This window comes from Nerophis lumbriciformis, linkage group LG29, assembly GCF_033978685.3.
Source record: "Nerophis lumbriciformis linkage group LG29, RoL_Nlum_v2.1, whole genome shotgun sequence".
Lineage (NCBI taxonomy): Eukaryota > Metazoa > Chordata > Actinopteri > Syngnathiformes > Syngnathidae > Nerophis > Nerophis lumbriciformis.
Genome location: NC_084576.2, coordinates 7,495,814 through 7,520,873, shown reverse-complemented (window position 1 = coordinate 7,520,873; position 25,060 = coordinate 7,495,814). Strand labels below are relative to the sequence as shown.

General features: G+C 43.0%; 2 protein-coding genes across 5 annotated transcripts in view; both read left to right on the top strand.

Moving 5' to 3' along the window:
- Positions 1 to 18,631, top strand: part of asmt2 (acetylserotonin O-methyltransferase 2) — a 30,971-nt gene extending 12,340 nt beyond the window's left edge. The window contains exon 8 of the transcript XR_009810515.2: positions 18,510 to 18,631. The gene's annotated coding sequence lies outside the window, so the exon portion shown is untranslated. The remainder of the gene's footprint in view (positions 1 to 18,509) is intronic.
- On the top strand, positions 1,704 to 23,780 carry jade1 (jade family PHD finger 1). 4 transcript variants are annotated; one of them, XM_061925112.2, is made up of 11 exons: positions 1,704 to 1,849; positions 4,217 to 4,299; positions 4,417 to 4,484; positions 15,048 to 15,205; positions 15,272 to 15,456; positions 15,520 to 15,731; positions 15,807 to 15,974; positions 21,034 to 21,150; positions 21,223 to 21,792; positions 22,184 to 22,301; positions 22,373 to 23,780. In XM_061925112.2, exons 1-11 carry the CDS (start codon positions 1,770 to 1,772, stop codon positions 23,332 to 23,334), a joined length of 2,721 nt encoding a protein of 906 aa, XP_061781096.1. In that variant the 5' UTR covers positions 1,704 to 1,769; the 3' UTR covers positions 23,335 to 23,780. The 4 variants fall into 4 exon arrangements, with proteins under 4 accessions (XP_061781096.1, XP_061781095.1, XP_061781098.1 ...); XM_061925111.2 differs by lacking the exon at positions 1,704 to 1,849 and adding an exon at positions 1,974 to 2,294; XM_061925114.1 differs by lacking the exon at positions 1,704 to 1,849 and adding an exon at positions 2,302 to 2,318.
- Positions 23,781 to 25,060: the final 1,280 nt, after the last annotated feature.

Below are 25,060 nucleotides of genomic sequence, written 5' to 3'. Positions count from 1 at the left end.
GAATGTGCACAGTACGGTGGCCTGGAAGTGCAAAACACTTTTAACATTTCATGAAACTTACAATTTCAGAAAACACAAAGACAAACGAAACAGTTTATGTTTCGTAAACCGGAAAAGGAATGTCCCAAATTGACAGCTAAATCAGCCAATCCTTTTGTTTATGTCCGCAGAGCCCGAATGAGGAGGTCAAGACTCAATCCGGGGATGTGGACAAAATGATTGGTTGATTTAGCTGTCAACTCGGGATTTTCAGGGCGCTCCCATTCCGGTTTATGAAATTGGGTCGGTTGGTTTTGGCTTTTTCTGAAATCGTAAGTTGTTTTGGCTTTTTGTTTTTGTGTTTTCTAAAAAAAAAAAAAAAAAAGCAAGGTGTTTCGTTTTTTTTGTGGAAATTTTAAACTGTTTCGTCTTTTGTTTTTCTTTCCGTAATTGCATGTAAGTCTTTTGCACTTCCTGGCCACCGTGGCATTCTGATAACAGCAACAATTCCAATACTGTACTCTGTATACACTGTATATCATACAGATATTACCCTATCGGCTGTGAGCTGGACGATGGGTTGATGACGTCAGAGCTAGCCGATTTGACAATCCCATGACGTCACAACTTTTTTTTAATACACAGGAAGGCATTAATTCTCCTCATTTGAGGCATAGTTTCCGAAGTGGAGGTCAATCTTGACATCAACTTGAGGAATAAATGGTGCACTGTTCCTTTAACAGATACATCGTGCACGTGCCCAAACAGGAGGGATTGACAGGCGGTTGCGTCATGCAGTCAAGGCGCAAACGCAGCAAATGTGTAGAGTTGTTTAGCGAACCGATACTAGTTTTGTAGTGGCTATTAACTGAACAAATGTATTTATTATTCCAAAATGCCATTCCACGAGTCGCATATGTTACCTGTAATCTGAACTTAAAACTAAAGGACAACACAGGTAAACATATTCACATTCTTGGTACACACATTCATTAATTAAAGACCTAATTTCTACCGAAAAACAAGGAAAAGGTCGGTGGGACCGTCCGAGCAAGACTCACCCTCAACATGTGGAACTTTTCTGTGAGGGGAGAAGGGAGGGGCTACACAACCCAGGAGAACTACAGGAGCTCAGGAGGGACAAAAAGATATCAAACCGCCCTCTCATAGACGAGCAGACAAAGATAACTATTTGGAGATAAAATTCACAAACAAAATATAATAAATAACAAAGGTGTATTTTAACTCCGTTACATAGGGTAGAAATTGTTACACAAAAACGTGCTTCGTATTTCACTCTTTCTATCTACTTACATGTGATCAATGCAATTGCCTGATTTATTGGGATTCTGGAATTTGCAGCGTTGTCGAGCGTACGTCGTCGAGCTTGGTAGTCCTTCTTTGTCTTAGGGAAGATTCTACGCGCATGCGCGTCAGATTACTCGAAAAACACAACACGTTCGCGGAACGTTGTGGAAACGTTACTACATAATGTATATAAAGTAAATTTGCGAAAAAAACCACTTTGAAAAGCCTAACGGTTGCTGTTTCCATTGCAGGCAAATATTTTGTGTGTCATAGGTTTTGATATGTTCTGAGAATGTTCTTAGAATGTTCTCATCTTGCATAACCAAACGAGAACCATACAGTAACGTTACGCTAACGTTAGGTGTTACCTGGGCACTAGCACGTTGGACGTCGCTGCCCTCTAGCGGCCATCAGGCGTACCTGCACGCTCAGCAGGCTCTCCTCCTCCTGGCTCCGCCTCCTGCTGCTCTCCATGTTTGTGTATGTGGAATGCGGGTCAAGCGGAACTCTCGGAGCCTCTCCTCAAAGGCAAACAGCGGCTCGCGTCGTCCTGGCACGCACCGTACGTACCCTCCGCTTTCCCTTCCAGCTCGCGTTCTTTCGTACCGCAGCGCTGCTTCGAGTGTTAGCGGCGGCGTTGAGGGAAACGCGACGTCGTCATTTAAAATGGCGCCAAAGATTAACCTCGACCAGTGGCTGATTAAGCTGCCACATTGTACGCAGCTGGGTGGCAGCACACTCCCAACAGCAGCCGTCTGCCCGAGGCGGCTGGGCTCCAAGCAAACGACGAGCCTGTAACTTTGAACCGACTTTATTGGTGCCGCGATGAAGTTAGCAGCGTTACCGTTAGCCAACGCTAGTGTTCGTGCTAACAAGCTAGCAGAGCATATTAAGCACCAACTCCATCAACCGGCGAACACTTGTTCGAAAAAGTTTAACAACATTTACACAATAAGAGTAATTTATGACGACTTAACGTTAAGGACCTCTCAGCGCCAACTCGAAAGGTGAAGGAAAGGCGCCGGTTGTCGGTAGGCCTTGTTTTGGAAGGGCTCTGACACATTAGCAAAGTGGCTAATGCTAACTGCTCGAGCGCGTTTTTATCTGCGTTTCTGGTCAGTGTTGTTTCTTTAGCGTACAACTTTAGCTATATTACTCTTTATATCCCATTGAATATAATTTATGCTCAAATTAGTCCCCACTTTGTAAAGTTTGCTGGAAGTTACGGCGTCGCTAGCCGCTGTTATGTTAGCATAGCCCGCTAGCTATTGACCTGTCGTTCTCAGCCACCTTAACGGAGTTTTCCGTCTTCCTAGAGTCCACAGTCCTTGTTTGTGTTGGTGTATGCTACGAGCGCCGTTCCTTGCTGTTGCGTGTCGTTGACAGCACAGTTCCATCGGCTTCGGTACTACTAAGTTTGACACCGAGATGGGGATTGTTTGGCGCTGCAGGGCTCAAATTCATCATCATGATGTGAGCCAACATGTCGTCTCGTACACAGATGGCTGTGCTTTCACTCACAGCCAAGAGGTGACATCTGTGTTTTGTTCACTACTCGGTGACATGGCGCTAGAGAGTGCAAGTGTGCTGTAAAAAAAAATGGTATGAACACACAACTAGTACGATCCAGCCATGAATGAATCCCTGGTAACTATTTTTATTTGTCATTAGGGAGCACGAACCAATGCTAACAAGGTCCGTGCAGTCTGCCGACTGACACTGTCAGAGAGGTAGTCGTGTAACAATATTAAATAATGCCACTGCATCATACTGGGATCCTGTATTACTTTGGAAATACAGGAGTCCTGGGTTCGGTACAAGTACATTTGCACTTCTAACTGTATTAAAATGTAACCCTTGCAATTTCCCCGCACTCTGCGTCCCTAAAATGTAGTGGTTTTTTTTTATTTTACATTTTACCTTTAAAAAAACATTACAAAGTGGAACAAAAGAGCAAACAGGTGTAACGTACAGAGAAAATGTTGCTGTATTGACACTCATAACAAAATGGCAATGTAGGCAATATTTTACTTTACATGTTTTTATTATTTGTTGAGCAATGCCAGTTTTAATCAACAGATAGATCTAAAGTTGATCAATAACAGGGGTTCTCAAAGTTTTTTCAACAAGTACCACATCAGAAAACACTTGTACCACCATAATGACCAACATTAAAATACAGCAGCATAGTAGGCCTAAATATTAGTTAAAAACAAGGCAGATGTTTTATTTAACGATTACATTTAATATTTTTGGCCACTGTAACAATACACAGTTTGAACAGTAACGCTGTGTTTAAATATTTAAGTGATTCTAGTGTGTGTGTACGTAAATACACACATGTAAATATGTATATTTGACGTGACTTGACTTATTTTACACTTTAATGACTGAGACCCTTTTGGGACCTTTAACATTCACTAATTAAGGAAACCCCAATCATTGTATATTTTAATAGTTTTGAAAATGAAAAATTTTAAAATGGCCGCTACATGCTTTCGTTTTTCAGTTTGCGGCCCTCAGTGGACAAATATTGGACACCCCTGTGCTAAAGCAAAATCGAATCAGTGGTGGAGCGTTTGTACAGATACAGTACTCTATATGATTCTCCACAGCTTGTAAATCCTGTATTCACTTGAATGTGACTTCAGAAAAAGTGTGCAAAGTATGAAGCGTATTGTTAAACGAATACCACAAGTGAGCATTTATAGTGGATTTCTTAAGGCTAAATAATCGTATTGGATCCCGTCAGTTAGTAAAACCTATCTAGTGAGCAGTGTTAGTGATGTCATTGCTGCGTGAGATTGAATGAACTCCACTTAATGTTCGATCAGTCCACAGCAGTAAGACCATGAAGATATTTACATACTTCAGGCTGTATGTGCATGGTTAAATATGCTAACTCGGCAAGTCGTCTTTGTGTTTCCAGTGTGGTGAAGCTGGAGATCCTCACACACTCGACCATGAAGAGAAGTCGACGTCCCAGCAGCAGCGACGACTCTGACAATGGAAGTAAGTCAAACATGCCAACTCGTCTTTTAGTTTGGGCCCAAATATGGGACAGCAAAAGATTAACCGTTTGATTCTGAGAATGTGAAGTAGATGAAGACTGTTCACTTTTGTTTTCAGGTAATTCGACCTGCTGGTCACAGCATTCTTCTCAGGCTAGGAGAGGAGCCAGACAGAAACCTTCTGAGGTCTGTCAGCATTTACTTATCTTGAGGTTTACAATGCTATGTAATGCTTAGTGAGCGTGTCAACAAATATGTGATTATTATTTATTTGAACATGCAAGGGCACAGGTTTGCACCGCCTTTGCCCGCAAACGCAACAGGAACGCTCCCTGCAGGAGATAAGTGACCGTTGTTGGACACGTGCATGGCCGTTCTTATCAGCCGTGAGGGCCAATAGAATCAAAGCAAAATAGTGGCAAGTCGCATGCTGATTGGTCGCTTGCTGCTCAGCTGACTGGAGCATATTTGAACGGGTACAAATGCTGATCATTCTTGTGTGCGGCTGGTAGGCCATTAAGAAGTAGTAATTTTGCTGAAGTAAAATACATATGTACTTCAGTACTAGCATCACAATAAGGGGGCAGGGCCCACGCTCAGCTGCACCTACCGTCTAAAGTATTTCTGGGCTCCTTTTGGAGCATGTATACTTATTGTTCTTCTTTATCTTGTTTAGATAACAGCAATCAATCGTTTCTCTGCACGCTCATGTTTACAATTTTGCATCTACTCTCTGTGTCTGAAATGACACTCTTGCATTGTATTATATATATATATATATATGGGTTAAATGGGTTATACTTGTATAGCGCTTTTCCACCTTCAAGGTACTCAAAGCGCTTTGACAGTATTTCCACATTCTATCTATAGTTGTCAGTCACGACGTTATGAAGGCAGCACGGTGAGCTACGCTATGCACATTGATATGCGTCGATACCCGCTTGTCACCGTGGAATATTTATAACAAGTGACTTTTCGGTGACCATGTTGCAGTCTGCCCAGATAGCTTGAACACTAACACGAAAACGAGACATTAACGCTTTCCCCATAGAGAAACAAAATACCCCCATCTCAATACCAACACATTGCTGTCTGAACAACTAAGATATTCAATAGTGCACATTGAACTCCCACCTGTGGTCTCTTACTGTCTCAGTGATCGTTCTATACGCAGAGGAATACGAGACCGGTGTTTTTACGGCGTGTTCGCCAGAAATAATAGATTTTAATTGTTTTACACTTCTCATATAAATACATCTTAAAGTTGAACTGCACTTTTTTTTGGAGAGGTGGGGTCATTTTGCCAATTCACAATCCTAATGAGAGACAAGAACACCCCATCCATCCATTTTCTGTCGCTTGGTCGCAGGGGTGGCTGGAGCCTATCCCATCTGCATTCGGGCAGAAGGCCGGGTATACCCTGCACAAGTCGCCACCTCATTGCAGGGGAGTCAAGAATACATGGTTTTTTTTGCATTGTAATTTGTAATAATCGGTTCATTCTAAGTGGCTTGCAATGCAGCTAATGGGAGCAATCAATTCTCCCTCTAAATCACTCTTAAAATGTATCCAACCGCCAACAGTACTTCATTCACACTCCATAACCTGTATGATAACAAAGCTGTAGTGACATTGTTATTGTAAGATTGAACACTGAGGAACTGTTTTTTGTGGCGTAGTTACGGAATTAGATGTAAGCTAGCTTCTGCGTCCGTAGCTGAATAGATTTTGAGTTTGTAATGCACAATACAATGTGATAAGGACACAAATCTAAAAAACACGCTCAATCATATTGCAGTATCTATAAAATATTAGCCCACATTTCATTCTTTGTTTGTAGACAGCGTGCTTGTATCATGATCAATAATATAGTGACTCACACGATTGACATTTGTTTGTTTGGTCAAGCTGGTTCGGGATGTTTTTCCTGTTGATTTTGCGTAAACACTCCATTTATGTCGGCATAGCTTGGCTCCAAGCGCCACATTTACGCCATGACCAAGTGACGCGACCTCACTCTCGGCTTCCGTGTGCTTCAACGTTTCACCCTCTCTTCGTGCTCACTCGGCTTCTGTCAGCAGCAGTTCAGCCTCTGTATATTCAGCTTCAAAAAGTTAAGGTTGTAAATCCTCATTGGTCCAAAAATAGTTGTCTATAACCAAGTGTGCCATGATTAGAACAGGGTTTCCTGTGGATTGTCACAATACCTGTGATGGTGGGGGCGTGGTAACCATGACGGCATCGTATAATTTGCTATGAGAACATTTTCTTTATAAAGACTCCAAAAATGTATACATACATTTTAAAACAAATATGTTATTAATTAATATTAACATATATTTGTATATCTTTTGGCTATATTTTCAATTGATGCTGCTTGTGGTACATTGTAGTTTATTGAGAATTTTTAGGTCCCTAGAGGTGGAGGAAATACATTTTTAGATCCATCGCAATTCGGACATGGACGATTATAGAATTGATTAGTAAACGTCAACAAGCGATGATTTACGTATTGTTCATAAAGTAATGCAGACCGTTCTCGAAGAGAGATCCGACCAGCTCCTTTATTAAATACTCCAGTTTTGCACACATTTTCATTAATTTAATAAATGGGAATTAATTTAACTGTTTATTACAAATAAAAACAATTTTTTTTAGTTGCAATGCATAAACGCTTATTTAGTGAAACGAAAAGAAATGTAAAACTGCATCAATATACATAAATTAAAGATGCATCAATAGATTTTTAATCGAATCGTAGCTCTCGAATTGTGAGGCGCCCAAAGATTCCAACCTCTACTAGAGATTGAGATTTTTTTCTTTAACAAAAATGACTAGCAACAAATCTAGCATCTTTTTCTGGTGTTATTATAGACTGTACTTGTGTTTAGAGACGCTACTTCTGTCCCCCAATGTCCCAGACGAAAAGCCAGCTAGCATGACGTCACACTTGCTTCGCGCTGCTGTTTCAGTTGGACTTTCTCTTAAAAGCCGCCACTTTCCTCTTCAAATTTGCACATTTTGTAGATCGCTGTTCGTGGGTTTATCTGGGATATATTAAAGTTACGTCCACATCGCAGACATGCTGACTACGCTCTTGTTTTCTTCATCGCAGCACTGTTTTCAGTGCTCAGTCTTTTTTTTCGGAATTTCGGTGCATCACTAGTCAATAGTGCGCAAATAATAGGTTTAATAGAATAATTTATACTGTAACAAACTGCTAGTGGTAATGTTTTATTTTTGTGTGGTGTTGATTTGATGTTCATTGATCGCAAACACACCGTCTGTGCCTGAAAGCGGATTGGCGGAGAATGAGGAAGTGTGTCCGGGGAAGCATGGAGATGAAAGTGTTTGCACGGGAGGTAAAACCTGTTGGAAGTGGGCCGGTTGTTAGCATAAGATTGGCAATAAGAGTTAAAAATAGCGCCAGACCTTGTGTGACTATTCTGGAGGCTACAATATATTGTATTACTTGTAAAACAACAACAACATTTTTTCAAGGTGTGGCGACTATGATTTTGTCGCGGCAGTGCACGTTTGGTTACATTAAGGGTAAAGTCTGTTAGAACACACACAAACGTTTGTTGACGTAAGCAGGAAGTGCGTTGTTATAAGCATGAAAATAAATGCGCAGAGGAAATAAGTTGAAAAATACCAAAATATGGTAAATATTGTGCATATTCTTATGAATGTCTGTTACTATATTATATTTGTATATACTTACAGCGTGTATATAAAACGTTAATAGAGGGTTTCGACGTTGTTTTAGAGTTCTTTGAAGGCAACATAGTGGACTCCCATTAGCTGCATCTTGTAAGATTTTTCTTTGTAGAATCCTTAACAAATGGCTTGTGATCTTGTATTACAAAAGGATTGTGTAAAGTGCAGTTCCTTAGTGCAGTACAAAGCAACATTTAAAACAAAAAGTTAGTCTAAAACAGTTCTATTCAAATATTTTCTGTTCCCCTAGGAAGAAAAAAATATTTTACGCCACAAAAAAAACCCCGCGCCCCACTTTCCACCGTGACTATAAATAGTATAACTTGTCTGTAACATTTTTATAACTATACCTCAGTGTAACATTGTAAGCTGATTAACAACACACCAAGCTTTCCTCATCTCCCACACAAGCTTAATTTTATTCTGGTAAGGCAAAAAAAAAGCATGTTCCCCAAGGTCATACGCGCCCCCCCTGGCATCACACTGCGCCCCCCGAGGGGGGCCAGCCCCACTATTTGAGAAGGACTGGTCTAAAACACTATTAAGCATAAGAAACACAAAACCTGCAAAATAGTGGCTTTTCTAACTGAGTATTTATTTTAGTTCTTAGAAAAAAATAACACGGTCAAAAATTTCACTGTGTATGTAAGTACTTTTTGAGCACATTCAACAATACTGCGATAATAATAAACGTGATCATTTTGGTCACACACTCTTGTTAATATCAATCTATCCCAACTGCCAACGAGGTTGCAACACGCAAGTCTTTTCCATCCCTAGATGACACAACATGAACAGTCCAGAGGCCGTATTAAAATGCGACTAAGTGCCAATGTTAGCTCAAAAAAACTATGTGAAAAGAAAAACACGCCAAACAGAGTTGAGAAATGACAGATTCCATCTCTAAATTGATGTGTGAATACATGAATACTTGTATAATTTTAAGAAACAATACTATATGGGGATATACATTGTAGGGCTTGACATATTTGTATACTTAATTGATGTGTAGACATGAATACGTGTATCATTTTAAGAAACAATACTATATGGGGATTAGGGATGTCCCGATCCAGGTTTTTGCACTCCCGATCTGATACCGATGTTGTTTTTGCACTTCCAATCCGATACCGATACTGGCCTATCCGAGCATGTATTCAAGTTAAAGTTATTTAGCCTACTTAGTTGTCAGAATCATGTTGAAAAGGGTTTTAGTACTCTTGATAACAACTAGCCAGCTGAATTATGGGAGTTTGAATAATACACAATGGTTAGTAATAAGAAACTGACCTGTGTATTCAAGGATAAACACAAAATAGACAAAATTATACATGACAAACAGAAATGGCATCATTGAACTAGGGCTGGGCGATATGGCCTTTTTTTTAAATATTGTGATATTTTAAGGCCATATTGCGATACACGATATATATCTGGATATTTTGCCTTAGCATTGAATGAACACTTGATGCATATACAGTGTTTCCCACAGGACAGGCATCTATTTGCGGTGGTGTGGTCGGCGGGGGGGGGCAGCGGCGATGACCAAGAAGAACGCGGAGTTGGAATATAATTACAACATTTTATGTACATATTTATATACAGATTTGAACAATTAGTGATTCACTGAAATATATTTATTAATTGTGGTTTTTACAAAAAATATATCTTATAAAATATAAAAGCTAAAATGTCTCTTAAAGCTCTGCCCCTTTAATTAGTGAATACTAAATAATTTAACTTTAGCCTACTACTACAACCATATTATTTACCAGCAACATGAAGTGAAACAGAGGCAGAGGTGTCCTGCCACAGTCAGTCAACCTCCTCCTCCTCCTCCTCCTCCTCCTGCTGCTGCTGCTGAACAGGTCGCACCTGTGGTCCGAACTGTAGGCCTACCTCCTCTCCAAGTCGAGCCCCTTTCGGCCGTTGAAAATATTTTTCTATACTCATCTGTGTGAAGGAGTGAACATCCAACATTAGAATTTATTACTAACGAGCAGAAGCGCTCTATGTACAGTGCCGTCTAACCTTAAGCGGCAGCAGCTCAACACATGCAGGGTTCAACGTTAAGGTTTTTTTCTACTTGCCTGACTTCTCAAATCTACTTGCCCCAATATTTGTACTTGTCCTGCCTAGGTTTTTTTCTGGCTGTGTAGTGCTCATGGCTTATATCTTAATAGAATCCTTCCCGTTGACTATTTACAACACTACACAGTATTTATTATTATTATTATTATTATTATTATCTATAATTGCATTTAAATGGCATTGCATACATGTACAATTAAATGCTATTTCACATTATTTGACCAGTAGCAGTTACACTCATCTGAACAGGTCAGCCACCTGTTTAAAGCCCAATCACAGTTGAAATCTTGAAATGAAGGGCCTTTAATGGCCAAAACATTAACCTGGACAACATTTTAACAGCTGGTTGGCTCAGATTTGATTATTTTCATTGCATTCACATGCTGCAGTGGACAGTGGACAATTTAGCTTCAGTCCATGTGTGTTTATTGACAACATGGTTATAACCTGGACACGTTAGCTCGTCGGTATTGTAACACGTGACTGTTACTACGAGCGTCTGCCCCGGGCCACGAGTCAAACAGCGGCTGTGTTAATGAAGCAGCGTCAGGCTGCTCACCGTCAGTGAAACGCTCGGTGAAATCACGGATTAACGTTAAATATATGACGAGCCGCGAGCGATGCAGCTATAACCTATCTACCGTATTTTCCGCACTATAAGGCGCACCGGATTATTAGCCGCACCTTCAATGAATTACATATTTCATAACTTTGTCCACCAATAAGCCGCCCCGGATTATAAGCCGCGCCTACGCTGCGCTAAAGGGAATGTCAAAAAAACAGTCAGATAGTTCAGTCAAACTTTAATAATATATTGAAAACCAGCGTTCTAACAACTCTGTCCCAAAATGTACGCAAATGTGCAATCACAAACATAGTAAAATTCAAAATGGTGTAGAGCAATAGCAACATAATGTTGCTCGAACGTTAATGTCACAACACACAAAATAAACATAGCGCTCACCTTCTGAAGTTATTCTTCATTCGTAAATCCTTCGAATTCTTCGTCTTCGGTGTCCGAATTGAAAAGTTGCGCAAGCGTGGTATCCAAAATGGCCGGTTCCGTCTCGTCGAAGTCATCGGAGTCAGTGTCGCTGTTGTTCTGTGAATCCTGCCTTCCGGAAAGCTCGGACCACAGTTGTGACCGAAATATCTGCCCAGGCATTTACGATCCACTGGCAAATGTTGGCGTATGTCGTCCGGCGCTGTCTGCCCGTCTTAGTGAAGGTGTGTTCGCCTTCGGAGCTGTGTGAAAAAAGCCACCCGGCCTCTTCGCGTAAACTTCCCTTAACCACTCGCTCATCTTTTCTTCATCCATCCATCCCTTCGAGTTAGCTTTTATGATGACGCCGGCTGGAAAGGTCTCTTTTGGCAAGGTCTTCCTTTTGAATATCACCATGGGTGGAAGTTAGCATGGCAAGCTAGAACCACAGTGAAGGATGACTTCCCATTCCCTGTGGTGCGAATATTCACCGTACGTGCTCCCGTTCCACAGTGCGGTTCACAGGAATATCAGTTGCTGTGAAATACGGTAGTAATCCGTGTGCGGATGGAGAGATTGCGTCTTTTTATGAACCGGATCCTTGTCGCTTAGTAGGAGCCATTTTGTGGTCTTTACAGATGTAAACAGGAAATGAAACGTACGGTGATATCCGCGCGTTTTTTCTTCTTCTTCCGAGGGCGGGTGGTTGCTTACAGTAGAAGAAGAAGCGCTTCCTGTTCTATGGGGGCGGGTGCTTTCCTTGGCGGTTGCTTGCGTAGAAGAAGAAGCGCTTCCTGTTCTACCGGGAAAAAAGATGGCGGCTGTTTACCGAAGTTGCGAGATCGAAACTTTATGAAAATGAATCGTAATAAAGCGCACTGGGTTATAAGGCGCACTGTCAGCTTTTGAGAAAATGTGTGGTTTTTAGGTGCGCCTTATAGTGCGGAAAATACGGTACTAGTGATGGGTTGATGAGGCGTCATGAAGCGTTTTGACACATTGCAAAACTGTATTGATACTGTGTCGATACTGTGTCACTAAATAATGACATCTGCTGGACATTAAAAATCCCTACAGGCAACCTATGGACCGACTCAACTGACACTGATTTTATGACCTAGTACAGTGGTTCTCAAATGGGGGTACGCGAACCCCTGGGGGTACTTGAAGGTATGCCAAGGGGTATGTGAGATTTTTAAAAAATATTCTAAAAATAGCAACAATTCAAAAATCCTTTATATATTTATTGAACAATACTTCAACAAAATATGAATGTAAGTTCATAAACTCAGTGAAGCACAAGCTCAGGTTTGTCACTAAAATGTCTGTCAAAAAGAACTGTGAAAAGAAATGTAACTGCAATATTCAGTGTTGACAGCTAGATTTTTTGTGGACATGTTCCATAAATATTGATGTTAAAGATTTTTTTTTTTTGTGAAGAAATGTTTAGAATTAAGTTCATGAATCCAGATGGATCTCTAATACAATCCCCAAAGAGGGCACTTTAAGTTGATTATTACTTCTAGGTGTAGAAATCTTTATTTATAATTGAATCACTTGTTTATTTTTCAACAAGTTTTTAGTTATTTTTATATCTTTATTCCCAAATAGTTCAAGAAAGACCACTACAAATGAGCAATATTTTGCACTGTTATACAATTTAATAAATCAGAAACTGATGACATAGTGCTGTATTTTATTTCTTTATCTTTTTTTTTTCCAACCAAAAATGCTTTGCTCTGATTAGGGGGTACTTGAATTTTTAAAAAAAATCACAGGGGGTAGGTACATTGCTGAAAAAAGGTTGAGAACCACTGACCTAGTATATACAATAATATAAACCAAGTCATTGTATTTCATTTAGGATTATTTCATAACTTCATTTAAATAAAAATATATGTTTTGTCTTTTTTAGATACAGTCAATAAATAATGTGAACATGTATCATAACATGGAAATCTAAGAGAACGTGTTGTGAATGAGGATGCTTGTGGACCTGGAAATTATTATTTATTTATTTTTACACATTTTTATTTTAAAAAAAAACAGTTTTTCCAACGTATTCAATTTTAGACGCTTTCTCTTCTTAGTTATTATTTCTCCGGCTGTAGAAAAGACCCGCTCACAGGGCACAGAGGAGGCGTCCCATCACTATCTACCTATAACACCTGTAAAAATGAAGATAGCAAGCGTTAGCTAGTCGGCTATGAGCCACCAAGCTGCTAACTGTCGCCAAAAGGCACCATTTAAGTTTTTTTCCCCATGGCATCCTGGATCAAGGCTTTCAACAGCTTTTGGACATTTGAGGTAGAAACGTAGGAAGCGCCATCATTATGAAAAGTAGCCGGCGAATATTTTGATGCCTTCCGTCCGTCCCTCTTCTTCTTCTTCTTCTTCTTCTTCTTCTTCTTCTGGCCCACTAGGTGAATTAAGTGCTATTGCATAGTGCATAGTAGGCTACCGCCACCTACTGCACCTGAGGTGTAACTACAAGCAACATTCACAGACAGTCCCATTGCTTTTATGAGCGGTCGAGCGAGTCAAAAGCCGAAAAATCCATTTGTGGCGGACGTAATTCTTTCGTGGCGGGCCGCCACAAATAAGTGAATGTGTGGGAAACACTGATATAATTACAGCAGTTTGATGATTCTATGTGTCTACATTAAAACATTCTTCTTCATACTGAATTAATATATGCTACTTTTAAACTTTCATGCAGAGAAGGAAATCACAACTAAAAAAATCACTATTTTTTTCATACGGTGTTGATCTTTGGGGACGGCGTGGCGAAGTTGGTAGAGTGGCCGTGCCAGCAATCGGAGGGTTGCTGGTTACTGGGGTTCAATCCCCACCTTCTACCATCCTAGTCACGTCCGTTGTGTCCTTGGGCAAGACACTTCACCCCTTGCTCCTGATGGCTGCTGGTTAGCGCTTTGCATGGCAGCTCCTGCCATCAGTGTGTGAATGTGTGTGTGAATGGGTGAATGTGGAAATACTGTCAAAAGCGCTTTGAGTACCTTGAAGGTAGAAAAGCGCTATACAAGTATAACCCATTTATCATTTATCTGGAAATGTTTGCCTCTGCATTTTGATGGTGTGGGCGTGTGGCACTAAATGGAGATAAGACGTTACAATATTTGAACAATGATGACGAAAACTGTTTTCTCTGTCGTGTCCGTGTGTCGAAAATTGTTATGCGCTTATTTTTTTATATGATTTTGTGCGTGGCATAGATATGCCGTGCGCAGAGGATGCTTGAGCAGTGCGCAATTGCACAGGCGCGCACCTTAGAGGGAACGTTGCTCGCACGGCTGCGCTAGCATCACAGCTAACGTTAGCCATGCTGCTACCTCTCTGCTGGGGGAGGGCGTATACGTATGTGACGTATGACGTGACAGTATGTGACGTATGACGTGACAGTATGTGACGTGTGTAAGAAGGTGCGCTTGCTGTGTGTGAGAGGGAGACACAGGAAAGAGTGAGAAGAGCCTGTCGTGTAATGCCAGCAGCTAAAAGCAACTGCGTGAGAATCCACAGACCTGTGGATGTGTTGAAGGTGTGCTGGAAAATGCGGAACGGAAATTAGGGAGCAGCAGAAAAGTGGAATGTATTATTTAAATCGGTGCGTTGGAAAACACGGACCGGAGTTTTTTTTAAAAACTGGATCTGGATCGGCATTTTCCCATGCCTTGCCGATACGAATTTTTTGGCAAATATCGGCGCCCGATCCGATCCGAATATCGGATCGGGACATCCCTAATGGGGATGGATATATATTGTTGGGCTTTATTTATTTTTATACTTAATTGATGTGTAGACATGAATACGTGTATCATTTTAAGACACAATACTATATGGGGATATATGTTGTCAGAATTGATATATTTGTGTCCATATGGCACTGCACGACTGTTGACTGTAAGCAGCTAACTCTGAAGTGGTCGTGATTGTTTCAGGTCTTCAGGACGGACTTAATCACCGCCATGAAGGTGCCCGACTCGTACCAGCTCAACCCGGAGGACTACTACGTCCTCGCAGATCCCTGGAGGCAGGAGTGGGAAAAGGGCGTCCAAGTCCCCGTAAGCCCGCAGTCCATCCCCCAGCCCATGGCGAGGTAGGCTGTCTGATGGGCGTCGCTGCTTTCCGTCCGTGATAATGTGACCGCCGTGATGTCTTGCAGGGCGCTGGCAGAAAACGGAAAGGAGGTCATGTTCGTCAGACCCAAGAAGCTGATCCGCACGTCGGGGGCCCAGGTGCTAGGCTACGTGGACATCCGGACGCTGGCGGAGGGCATGTGTCGCTACGACCTGAACGAGGAAGACGTGGCGTGGCTGCAGGTTGCCAACCAGGAGTTTGTTAAGCTGGGTGGGTGTGGCGTTAGCACGTTAGCTTTGACTCCAAAGTGGCTAACATCCTGTCGGCCCTCAGCTCTCCCGCCGCTGGACGAGATGGCCATGGAGCGCGCCATGGAGGAGTTGGAGCGCCGCTGCCACGAGAGCATGACGCACGCGACGGAAACGGAGGAGGGTCTGGGCATCGAGTATGACGAGGACGTGGTGTGCGACGTCTGTCAGTCGCCCGACGGCGAGGACAACAACGAGATGGTGTTCTGCGACAAGTGCAACATCTGCGTCCACCAGGTCGGAGGTCAAAATGTATCCCATGCTGTAGTTGCCTAGCGTAGCATCTAACTCATCCCCCATGTCGCTCGCTAGGCGTGCTACGGCATCCAGAAGGTCCCCAAGGGCAGCTGGCTCTGTCGGATCTGCGCCCTCGGCATCACGCCAAAGTGCCAGTTGTGTCCAAAGAAGGGCGGGGCCATGAAGCCCACCCGCAGTGGGACCAAGTGGGTCCATGTCAGCTGTGCCTTGTGGATCCCAGAGGTAACCTATGAGACTCTTTAGGCCAGTCCCGATACACTTCTTAGCCCTATCCCCACATTTTGACCCTTTGCACATAGTGGTCGTGGATTTCAGATGCTGAATCGCCCAGGTAGGGCCAGAGAAAACCTATGTAATATATAACACTTAGTTTGTAACGTTAGGGTAAATCCTGGCAAAAAGCTTGCAAATGTGAAAACATGAACATTACATAGGTACAAAATATTCACAAGAGACAACAGTCGTCAATGACAACTTCTTCCCCGTGTAGTTCATTTATTCATCAACAGAAGCATGACGAATGATTAAAAACAATCTCAACCGTTAACTCCATTTTGTTTGTGGTTATAGTGGGACTGGGATGAAGTACCACAGTACTAATGAACTAAAAAAAAAAAAAAGGTACAAACCCTGTTTCCATATAAAGTTAAAGTCAAAGTACCAATGATTGTCACACACACTAGGTGTGGCGAGATTATTCTCTGCATTTGACCCATCACCCTTGATCACCCCCTGGGAGGTGAGGGGAGCAGTGGGCAGCAGCGGTGGCCGCGCCCGGGAATCATTTTGGTGATTTAACCCCCAATTCCAACCCTTGATGCTGAGTGCCAAGCAGGGAGGTAATGGGTCCCATTTTTATAGTCTTTGGTATGACTCGGCCGGGATTTGAACTCACAACCTACCGATCTCAGGGCGGACACTCTAACCACTAGGCCACTGAGTAGGTTGGGAAATTGTGTTAGATGTAAATATAAACGGAATACAATGATTTGCAAATCCTTTTCAACTCATATTCAATTGAATGCACTACAAAGACAAGATATTTGATGTTCAAACTCATAAACTTTTTTTTTTTTGCAAATAATAATTAACTTAGAATTTCATGGCTGCAACACGTGCCAAAGTAGTTGGGAAAGGGCGTGTCCACCACTGTGTTACATGGCCTTTCCTTTAACAACACTCAGTAAACGTTTGGGAACTGAGGAGACACATTTTTTAAGCTTATCAGGTGGAATTCTTTCCCATTCTTGCTTGATGTACAGCTTAAGTTGTTCAACAGTCCGGGGGTCTCCATTGTGGTATTTTAGGCTTCATAAGGCGCCACACATTTTCAATGGGAGACAGGTCTGGACTACAGGCAGGCCAGTCTAGTACCCGCACTCTTTTACTTTTAGCCACATTGATGTAACACATGGCTTGGCATTGTCTTGCTGAAATAAGCAGGGGCGTCCATGGTAGGGATGTCCCGATCCAGGTTTTTGCACTTCCGATCCCATACCGATATTGTTTTTGCATTTCCGATCCGATACCGATACTGGCCTATCCGAGCATGTATTAAAGTTTAAAGTTATTTAGCCTACTTAGTTGTCAGAATCATGTTGTAAAGGGTTTTAGTACTCTTGATAACAACTAGCCAGCTGAATTATGGGAGTTTGAATAATACACAATGGTTGGTAACAAGAAACTGACCTGTTTATTCAAGGATAAACACAAAATAGTCAAAATTATACATGACAAACAGAAATGGCATCATTGAAACTAGGGCTGGGCCATATGGCCTTTTTTTAATATTGCGATATTTTAAGGCCATATTGCGATACACAATATATATCTCGATATTTTGCCTTAGCCTTGAATGAACACTTGATGCATATAATCACATCAGTATGATGATTCTATGTGTTTTGATTGATTGATTGAGACTTTTATTAGTAGGTTGCACAGTGAAGTACATATTCCGTACAATTGACCACTAAATGGTAACACCCGAAGAAGTTTTTCAACTTGTTTAAGTCGGGGTCCACTTAAATTGATTCATGATACAGATATATACTATCAGATATATACTATCATCATAATACAGTCATCACACAAGATAATCACATTGAATTATTTACATTATTTATAATCCAGGGTGTGGAGGGGGGCGCCGGATGTAAGTGTCAAAATGACAGCCAAAAGAGTTTGATATGAGAATAAATCTAAAGTTAAAATATAGGGTAGAAATGCACCCATTTGCAGGAAATGTAGTCATGATTTTCAAAATTTTCTTTCAAGGCTTGCATGTCTACATTAAAACATTATTTTTCATACTGCATTAATATATGCTACTTTTAAACTTTCATGCAGAGAAGGAAATCACAACTAAAAAAAATCACTAATTTTTTCATACGGTGTTGATGTGGAAATGTTTGCCTCGGCATTTTGATGGTGTGGACGTGTGGCACCGAACGGAGATAAGCGTCTCGACAGACGTCACAATATTTGAACAATGATGACGAAAACTGTTTTCTCTGTCGTGTCCGTGTGTCGAAAATTGTTATGCGCTTATTTTTTTATTTGATTTTGTGCGTGGCATAGATTTGCTATGCGCAGAGGACGCTTAAACAGTGCGCAATTGCACAGGCGAGCACCTTAGAGGGAGCATTGCTCGCACGGCTGCGCTAGCATCACAGCTAACGTTAGCCATGCTGCTACCTCTCTGCTCGGGGAGGACGTATACGTATGTGACGTATGTCGTGTGACGTGTGTAAGAAGGTGCACTTGCTGTCTGTGAGAGGGAGACAAGGAAAGAGTGAGAAGAGCCTGTCGTGTAATGCCAGCAGCTAAAAGCAACTGCGTGAGAATCCACAGACCTGTGGATGTGTTGAAGGTGTGCTGGAAAATGCGGAATGGAAATTACGGAGCAGCAGAAAAGTGGAATGTATTATTTAAATAGGTGCGTTGGAAAACACGGACCGGAGTTTTTTTTTTAAACTGGATCGGTATTTTCCCATGCCTTGCCGATACGCAATTTTTGGCAAATATCGGCAGCCGATCCGATCCAAATATCGGATCGGGACATCTTTAGTCCATGGTAACGTTGCTTGGATGGCAACATATGTTGCTCCAAAACCTGTATGTACCTTTCAGCATTAATGGCGCCTTCACAGATGTGTAAGTTACCCATGTCTTGGGCACTAATACACCCACATACCATCACACATGCTGGCTTTTCAACTTTGCGCCTATAACAATCCGGATGGTTCTTTTCCTCTTTGGTACGGAGGACACGACGTCCACAGTTTCCAAAAACAATTTGAAATGTGGACTCGTCAGACCACAGAACACTTTTCCACTTTGTATCAGTCCATCTTAGATGAGCTCAGGCCCAGCGAAGCCGACGGCGTTTCTGGGTGTTGTTGATAAACGGTTTTCGCCTTGCATAGGAGAGTTGTAACTTGCACTTACAGATGTAGCGACCAACTGTAGTTACTGACAGTGGGTTTCTGAAGTGTTCCTGAGCCCATGTGGTGATATCCTTTACACACAGATGTCGCTTGTTGATGCAGTACAGCGTGAGGGATCGAAGGTCACAGGCTTAGCTGCTTACGTGCAGTGATTTCTCCAGATTCTCTGAACCCTTTGATGATATTACGGACCGTTGATGGTGAAATCCCTAAATTCCTTGCAATAGCTGGTTGAGAAAGGTTTTTCTTAAACTGTTCAACAATTTGCTCATGCATTTGTTGACAAAGTGGTGACCCTCGCCCCATCCTTGTTTGTGAATGACTGAGCATTTCATGGAATCTACTTTTATACCCAATCATGGCACCCACCTGTTCCCAATTTGCCTGTTCACCTGTGGGATGTTCCAAATAAGTGTTTGATGAGCATTCCTCAACTTTATCAGTATTTATTGCCACCTTTCCCAACTTTTTTGTCACGTGTTGCTGGCATCAAATTCTAAAGTTAATGATTATTTGCAAAAAAAAAATGTTTATCAGTTTGAACATCAAATACAATGTCTTTGTAGCATATTCAACTGAATATGGGTTGAAAATGATTTGCAAATCATTGTTTTCCGTTTATATTTACATCTAACACAATTTCCCAACTCATATGGAAACAGGGTTTGTAGTACTGCCCTTGAAAAATATCGGTATGTTCTTTTTCATCCACGTATACTACCATGCAGTGGCGATGTTGACTGTCAACGCGCATACGAGCAAAAACTGTGAAAAGGAAGATGGCAAAAAACTGCAGTTCTACTGATTTGGACTTCAAAACTACCGATGAAGGTGACTCTTCAAACACAGAAGCGCCGCACTGCTTCAATACACGACTAGCCAAAGATGGCCGTACAGTATTACCAGCTTTGCTTCAAACTTAGCAAAATATTTAAATAAGCATTTAGGTCAGCACAGGAAGCCTAAAGAATGATAGGTGATAATTTAGTTAACAGCGCCCCCTGCTGTGCACGTGTAGATATGTAGACACAGCTGGTTGGCTTGTTGCCAATTATTAGCCAGTCAAAAAAAAACGGTTGGGGCAAACTAATCCGAATGAAGGATGGAATTGTGTAACAATTTGCTACAACTTATGTAGCAGAAATTGTTAAAGAGAAAATAAGTTTTTTTTTCACTGCGCTAATCAATCAGGAAATACTAAAAACGATGCTATGTTTAAAAGTACACAGATAAGACATGTAGCAGAAATTGTTAAAAAGAAAACACGTCTTATCTGTACTTTTAAACATTGTATTGTTTTTAGTATTTCCTAGTGGTTGTTTTTGTCTCGGCGCACAGACCAGTTGTGCCAACCATAAACCATGAGCATTTAATATAATGTCAATAAAGCTTTTTGTTATATTGTTACCTAATGCTGGATTATGACACTTTATATAATATGTCAAATTGTAAATTCTTCTTTGAGTGCAGTAAGAAACGTATGTTTAATGTATCATAAGATTTTCTGTTGAAATGAAGCCAATAATAAAAATGTTTGTATTTGCTTTTATTTTGAAAAGTATTGAAATACATATCAATATGCATTTTTGGTACCAGTAGCAAAATATTGGTATGGGGACAACCGTAAGTGGGGACGTGACTACGTAGTCGCTTACGTAGCCCAACATAAACTATGCCGTGACTGAGCAAGTGGTGTCCAATTCCTCGGAAAGATGACAAAGCTCTACCCCTTGTTGCTTCATCTTCAGGGTGTAGTGGTAGTGGGCGGGGCTAGTGGTAGCGGGCGGCAGCTGCTGCCTTGTCAACTTTAACATGTCTTTGTCCTTGCGCAGGTGAGCATTGGGAACCCGGAGAAGATGGAACCAATCACCAACGTGTCGCACATTCCTAGCAACAGGTGGGCTCTCATTTGCTGCCTGTGCAAGGACAAGACGGGAGCGTGCATCCAGGTAGGAGCCGTGCTCTGTCATCTGCAGCTGCTGCTAACATTTGGCCGACTAACGCTTCGTGTGCCGCTGCAGTGCTCCGCTAAAAACTGCCGCGTTGCCTTTCATGTGACCTGCGGCCTCCACGCCGGCCTGGAGATGAAAACCCTCCTCACCGAGGACGACGAGGTCAAGTTCAAGTCCTTCTGCCCCAAACACTCAGGACTGGAGGGCGCCGAGTCCAGGGACCCAAACTCTGGAGACGAAGGGGGGGCGGAGGACGTCGGGGGCACAAAAGACAAGCAGCGAGGGAGGGCGAGAGAGGACAAGGACGCCACCTTGCACCCTGCCCTTCATCGGGACCCGCAGCAGCTGAGCGGCCGCGAGCAGGACAAGCGGGTCAACCTCCGCAAGCTAAAGCTGCAGCAGATGGAGGAAGACTTCTACCAGTTTGTGGATGCCCAGGAGGTGGGCCGCCACCTCAAGATGGTGCCCGAGACGGCGGACTTCCTCTACCAGTACTGGAAGCTGAAGCGCAAGGCCAACTTCAACCAGCCGCTCCTCACGCCCAAGAAAGACGAGGAGGAGAGTTTGGCTCGCCGCGAGCACGAGGTGCTGCTGCGACGCTTGCAGCTCTTCACGCACCTCCGCCAAGACCTGGAGAGGGTAGGTGACCACACGAGAGAGGAACGGGCCTTTGGAGAGGGTTGGTAACCCTGGAAAGGCTGAAAGAAACCAGGCAGGGGTCTTTGGGAGGGTTATAGGACAGGGTAGGGGTCCTCTGAAAAGGGTGAAAGACTGTTGGGTCTGGAAAAGGGCTCAGGTTTTAAGGTGACACCTTTTTGGGTGGCCATCTTGGGGGTTTAAGGGGCCTCCGGAGAGGGTCGCAGACCCCAAGTCCATTAGCCCTGGGCCCGTCAGGGTAGTTGGCAGACCACAGCAGAGGGCGGGGATTCTCATCCTCTGCAATAGTTGATCTTGAGAGAAGAAAAAGTGTTAAAAAACTTGGCACAAGGAGCCCAGTCTTTAACTTTGACACGCTGCTGCCGCCCCTCAGGTCCGAAACCTGACCTACATGGTGACCCGGCGGGAGAAGATGAAGCGCTCGTTGTGGCGAGTCCAGGAGCAGATCTTCCAGCATCAAGTCCGACTGATCGACCACGAGCTGCTCGGCGGTGAGTCGTCACAGAATTCTGAAGTTGTCGTAATAAAAACGCTGCTAACTTTGACCTCCATTTTGTCACAGCGAGTCCGTCTGAGTCGAACCTGCAGCTCTCCCGGGACTGCCTGTCCTCGCAGGGCTCCCAGATCCCATGCAGCCCATCCGGACCAAAGACCAAACGAGGGCCGAAGCCGGAGAAGGGGAAATGTCGTGACAGAAAAGCTGTCTCGGATTCGCTGCCCGCGGCGTTCAAGGGAGACGCTCCCGGCAGGACACTGGACTCCAAAAGCTCGCGGGTCAAAGTCACGACGCCCGCCGAGGCCGCTAGAAGCCCAAACTCCGACCTGGACTTGCAGCAGCTGAAGTTCTTGAAGCAAGAGGTCGCCCAGGAAAGTGTTGCCTTGAAGATGCACAGAATGGAGGGCAAGAAAGGCGTGGCGTTGGAACAGGAAGTGCTGAGCAGGCGGCGGCGAGAGAGCGCCCAGGAGTACGAGGAGAAGCGGAAAAAGAGGAGGAGCGAGACGACCGAGACCTCAGGCCATACGAAGAACAAGCTTGGCTCCAAACAGCTGGACAAAACTGTCTCCATCAGGCTGGTGGACATCCGGTCCTCAGACTCTGATGTCAACTTTGTAGACGGCGTGACCAGAAGAAGCTCTGCCCCTTCGGACGTGCCCACACACAGCAAGCTCAAAGCCAACGTGGCCTCAGAAGGCGTTCCGGTAGACGTCTCCCGCGCGTCCAACGGGCCTGGGGGCGGTCACCCGAAAGGCTGGGGCAAGTTCCGCATCCCGAAGAGGAGCGACAAGCTCCCGGTGATGAAGGAGAGGACGCCGCTGGTGCAGCAAGACAAGCCGCTGCTCCGTCCGCTCACCAACACGCCGCCACCATCGCAGCCAAGAACGCGGCACCGCACTGGGACAGAGAACGATGGTGAGGCGGAGCCTTGCTTGAAGAGGTGCCATTCCCACCAGCTGCGGGGAGACTCCTCCCTCAGCCGCCGCTACGGATCCGACATTATCCGCAGGGGCGTCCTGGCGTCCTGAGGGCGACATCCTATAAGCTTCACCGTGTTAGTTGCTAATGAACCACCGCTACACCTTCTTATTTTTGTTCCTGGATAAATGTCCGACTAGAGCTTATATTTATTTTTTATTTGAGAAGCTAACGTTTGACTTTGTTTCCGGCTCACACATTGACATGCTGAGGTGGCAGTGAGGGACCACCGGTGATTTTTTGCGTCGCTAGTCCAAAACCCACTCGTACTCACAGGAGTCGTGCTTTTAGCGAGGACGCGACACTGGCAGTTTTATTGTTAGCTTTTGGACACTCTTGAATCGACAATTGCATTCGCCATCAGCACTTAAGTGTCATTGAATGAGAGCCCGCCTGCGCCACATGCCTGACTCGTTGGAAGCGTTTGCACTAGGAGAGGGAGGCGTGGGCGAGCAGGAATATTTTTACACTGAAAAATAAATATTTTCTATCCTTGGCCGCTGCTCTACTACTGTTATGCAAAATGGTGTCTTTTCATTTGTCTGTCAGGAATAAAATCTAGAGGAATGACTTGGGAGTTCTTAAATTGGATTTCCTGTCCCAAAATGCCATAACTATGATAGTTTCAGGTGCCTTTTATAGCTACTTGGGGGCGTTGTTAACCCTGTGCCATCCAATTAAAGGTAAAAGCTGAACCACGATCTATGGTAACGTTTTTATTGTATGAGATGCAGCCATAATTTACTATTTCCATCCAGCAACATTGCCAAAGTTTGACAAGAACAGAAATTTGGACAATGTGAGCCGGATTTAATATTAGGACTTTATTGTATAATTACAAGCTGGCAAACATTTGTCATGATCCTAAATAGTCTCTAGTGTAGTGACAACCTATTTACCTACAGTTCTATGGCATTTTGTTGGTATCAAATGACAAGATCGAACACAAAAAGGGAAGAAATGTCTATTTACAATAGATGCAACGCTATGAGCACTTATACATTATGTACACATTTAGTCTCTGGTTCACGGGACAGTAGAAATTCATAACATCCACTACAGAGGAGGTTAGTTCACGTGGCGATCGTTAGCTAGCTAGCAAAACAAAACTTCCCGCACATAATGATGATGCGTTCACGCGCCCTGGGAAAACATTTGACGCTAGTCCTACAACTTAAAGCTGACTTTGGTCCATTTTCTACTGCTTGTCCCTTTCGGGGTTGCGGGGGTTGCTGAACAACCCAATGATTTTGAATTTAAAAAGCAATTTTTTTACGTGACTGGTGATGTCACAAAATAAATCAGAAGTGACATCTCCACGACAAAAATCGAACCGAAGAGGCTGTTCAAAAATGTCTCAAAGCTCATTGGTGTCGTTTTAAAAAGACGACTCTGAATATGGAACAAACATTTCATGGTTGAGCCTTTGAACGTCTCAGTAGTGTTTCGTCACAGGGCAGCCCCGCCCCTTTCCCAATAATACCAGCTATTGCCTCAAATAAAACCAAGCACAACAGAACCTAACATGTAAATTATATATATATATATATATATATATATATATATATATATATATATATATATACATATATAAATAAAGGCAAGCATGGTGTGCAAGCTACACCAAAACATCACATATATTTACTATTTATACTATATATTAGAGTTAATAAAATACATTTGGCAATGTGTTGGAGAGGTTTTGGTCTTTTATCTGACTAAACTTCCTGGTTGGGTATTTCTTGTCATAGCAGCACGGATGCACTTTCAACAGCA